The 3283-nt window shown below is 36.4% G+C and overlaps 1 protein-coding gene across 7 annotated transcripts in view; it reads left to right on the top strand.

Annotated features, from left to right (window-relative positions):
- Positions 1-808: 808 nt before the first annotated feature.
- Positions 809-3283, top strand: part of LOC104798504 (secretory carrier-associated membrane protein 4-like) — a 3985-nt gene continuing 1510 nt past the window's right edge. For 6 of the 7 annotated variants that reach the window (XR_769453.2, XR_769454.2, XR_769451.1 and 3 more), the window contains exons 1-9: positions 809-1005; positions 1725-1826; positions 1914-1976; positions 2075-2108; positions 2223-2345; positions 2570-2632; positions 2726-2819; positions 2954-2999; positions 3074-3141. Coding sequence is in view for 3 of the 7 variants with exons in the window: in XM_010520629.2 (XP_010518931.1) it covers positions 940-1005; positions 1725-1826; positions 1914-1976; positions 2075-2108; positions 2223-2345; positions 2570-2632; positions 2726-2819; positions 2954-2999; positions 3074-3141 (659 nt within the window). In the remaining 4 variants the exon portion in view is untranslated. The remainder of the gene's footprint in view (positions 1006-1724; positions 1827-1913; positions 1977-2074; positions 2109-2222; positions 2346-2569; positions 2633-2725; positions 2820-2953; positions 3000-3073; positions 3142-3283) is intronic. The other variant, XM_010520627.1, reaches the window with a different exon arrangement.

The following is a 3283-nucleotide window of genomic DNA, read 5'->3' as shown; positions in this document are numbered from 1 at the left end:
TAGGTTTACTCGGGCGATAACTCTGAAAAAATGGTAGAGTGGCTATTAGATCGGACAATTATAATAAGTGATAAGGGTCGACCATTCGGGTTTTATTTTGATTCGGTCCTTTCGGTTTTATAAAAATAGATACCAATCAGCTATTACATTACATTCGGTTCGGTTTTGATTCTATTTTTATTAAAAAAAAATTAGATTAAAAAAAAAAACAGGGATTCTTAGAGTTTTCTAAAATTCAGTTTGATTCCAAAAAATTAGATTTTTTAAAAATAATATCGTTTAAATAATTTTAAACCGTTTGGATTGCAGAAAATATACAGTATTTGGATAATTGGAACACACACCCTAATACATGATATACATCACATGTAACGTCAAAAATGTGATGTTGGTCGCTGTCACACGGATATTGGTATGTGAACAAATTCAATAATAGAATATTAATTTGAAATTAATTAAGTTTATTTAGATCACACACACATATGTACATATACATACGTATATATATATGATGAAACTTATGTAAAAACAATAATTATATATATATATGTATCATTTTCATATTCATCATGTCAAATTATAAATAAAGTATTTACCAAAAACAATTGTAAATAAAGTATATGATTACGGCATGCTGATGTTTATGGATCGTACATAATGGGCTGGTCCGATTATGGGCTCGTCGCCGGCCCAATATGTTGGAGCTCTCGAGGGGCAGTTTCGTAAATAAATGTGATTCGAAATCCCGCGTCCCGCCAGAGAGAGAGAGAGAGAGAGAGAGGGAGAGAGAGGAGTAAAGGAGTCCACTCCAGTTAAGCTACGCAGTCGGTGGTGTTTGTTTGGGTCTGTATATATATCTCTCTCTCTCTCCGTTCCGTCGGATATCGGCGGTCTTATCGGAAGAATTTTGAGTCGCGGAATCTAAGATCTTCGACGGGGATGAATCGCCACAACGATCCCAATCCCTTCGAAGAAGAAGAAGAAGAAGCCGTCAATCCATTTTCGGTACTTATCCTATTTTTTCTCCATAATCTTCTTGGTAAATCGCCTCTTTCTATATTTAGCAGAATTTACTTGGATTCGTGACTTGAAGTGCAGTTTATTTCGGATTTCTGTTTTGTTTTTTGCGTTTCAAACTGTAGAGGAATCTGGATCTCTGCCGTCCATTCGAGTTTTCCCAAAAGTTAACTCCAGAATATAGATTCCTGATTCAAATGATTCTGTAATACCCTGTATGAATCGGGAAGGCGGAGATATTTGGTTGCTGGATCTTCGGAATGTTGAATTCGGATATTCCGATAAATCTTGTTTCTAAATTAAGGTGTTGAACTGTATCCTTGGATCTGGGAAAGTACTAGTGAAGGCCCTGGAACGTAAGAAACTAGTTATGTGTATCATATAGCTTAGCTTGTGTATAGTTTGGTCTTTCAACTAAGAGCTGATTGAAGTTCGGTTATTGATTTTTAGGTACCGATACCTAAATTTCTTGTGTTCTACTAAACTTTGAGTTTGATACTGACACCCTTATCAAATTTAACGTTGAAACTTGAACTGGGTCATGAGAATTAAGCAATTAGGATAGTAAATGAAGATACGCCCTCACAGTTACCCATATATGCTCATTGTTTAGTGTTATAATTGTGCTTAATTGGCTATGATCCAACCTTGTGTTAACATTTGCTTTGATATTTCACTGATTCATATGTATAATTGATAATTTGCAGAAGGGTGCTGCTGCCGCTGGAAGGGTTCCGGCTGCATCTAGACCAGTTGGATTTGGCAAAGGCCATGACGCTACAATTGACATTCCATTGGATACAATGAATGTAATCATAATAGCTTCCCTATATTCATGCATGATCTTATTTTCACACCTGAATTTGACTTGAAACCGTGTGTTGTAATTGGTGCAGGACTCTTCAAAGAAACAGAGAGAGCTCGCTGATTGGGAAGCAGATCTTAGGAGGAGAGAAATGGTAATTACCAAAGATATTCCTGCTTTTCATCAGTTTCTCATTCGATCTCTTGGTCTTTTTGTTTAATTTTTGCAACTGTTTGTTTTTGGTTCACCCAGGATATTAAACGAAGAGAAGAAGCAGTTGCTAAGTGTAAGCAAATGGAACCTTGATCACCAATGTTGTTCATCAGTTTGTTACACTTATATGTCATCAGATGTCATGGTCAGTTGTTAACTGATAGTTATGCTTCAAATTGTTTCACAGCTGGTGTCCAGATAGATGATAAGAATTGGCCACCATTTTTCCCAATCATACATCATGACATTGCTAATGAGATACCAGTTCATGCACAGAAGCTGCAGTATCTGGCATTTGCTAGTTGGTTGGGTAAGTGGAGTCATTGACATCGATTCCTCGATTATATAATCTCTGTCTATGCAAAATTAGTAATGATGCTGTCAACTTTCCTCTTCTGCTACGGTTCTTGCTACCTACAGTGTCTAGCGTCTTCCAACTTTTGGTCATTGTTTTCCCATGTTTTAGCTGTCTCTTGCTCGATGAAGACGTTCTTTATGTTTCTAAATGTCATGCTGTTTGAGTTTAAATTACAGGTATCGTTTTGTGCCTCGTGTTCAACCTCATTGCTACAATCGTATGCTGGATTAAAGGCGGTGGTGAGTTTACACTCTAGTGATCTTCCCTGTAAGGGGAACCATTTTCTGAAGTTTTAGTTGGATTATGGCGACCTAATACTGCTTCATTCTCAGGTGTGAAAATATTTTTCCTCGCAACGATCTATGCATTGATGGGTTGCCCAATTTCATATGTACTGTGGTACAGGCCTCTCTATAGAGCAATGAGGTAATGTTTTTGACTCATCTAGGAATAATTGTAATGTGATTCACATTCCATTCACTTTTTATATGTACTGCAGATCTTCCTTTCTGTTCATAAGATGTCTAAGTTTGTAAATGAATATTTTTCTCACATTGCAGGACTGATAGTGCTTTGAAGTTTGGTTGGTTTTTCCTGTTCTACTTGGTGAGCTTGTAAAGAACTCTTTATCCTTTTATTTTTATCCTTCCTATATGTGTTAGTGAATGATTTGTTTGCAGATTCACATCGGATTCTGCATACTTGCCGCCATAGCTCCTCCAATTGTCTTCCATGGGAGGTCATTAACGTAAGTCTTCATCATTTATCGATGCCCGTAGTCTCTTATGCTTAATGACTGATGATGTACTCGTCTCTTTGTATTGCTTTGTTGACTGTTGAAATAAGTTATTCTCTTTTTTTTTTTTTTTTTTTTATTTTTTTTTAAATAG

Source organism: Tarenaya hassleriana, unplaced genomic scaffold (genome assembly GCF_000463585.1).
Source record: "Tarenaya hassleriana unplaced genomic scaffold, ASM46358v1 Cleome54, whole genome shotgun sequence".
Taxonomy (NCBI): Eukaryota; Viridiplantae; Streptophyta; class Magnoliopsida; order Brassicales; family Cleomaceae; genus Tarenaya; species Tarenaya hassleriana.
Note: the sequence above shows the minus strand (reverse complement) of the source record. Positions and strands in the feature narration are given on the sequence as shown.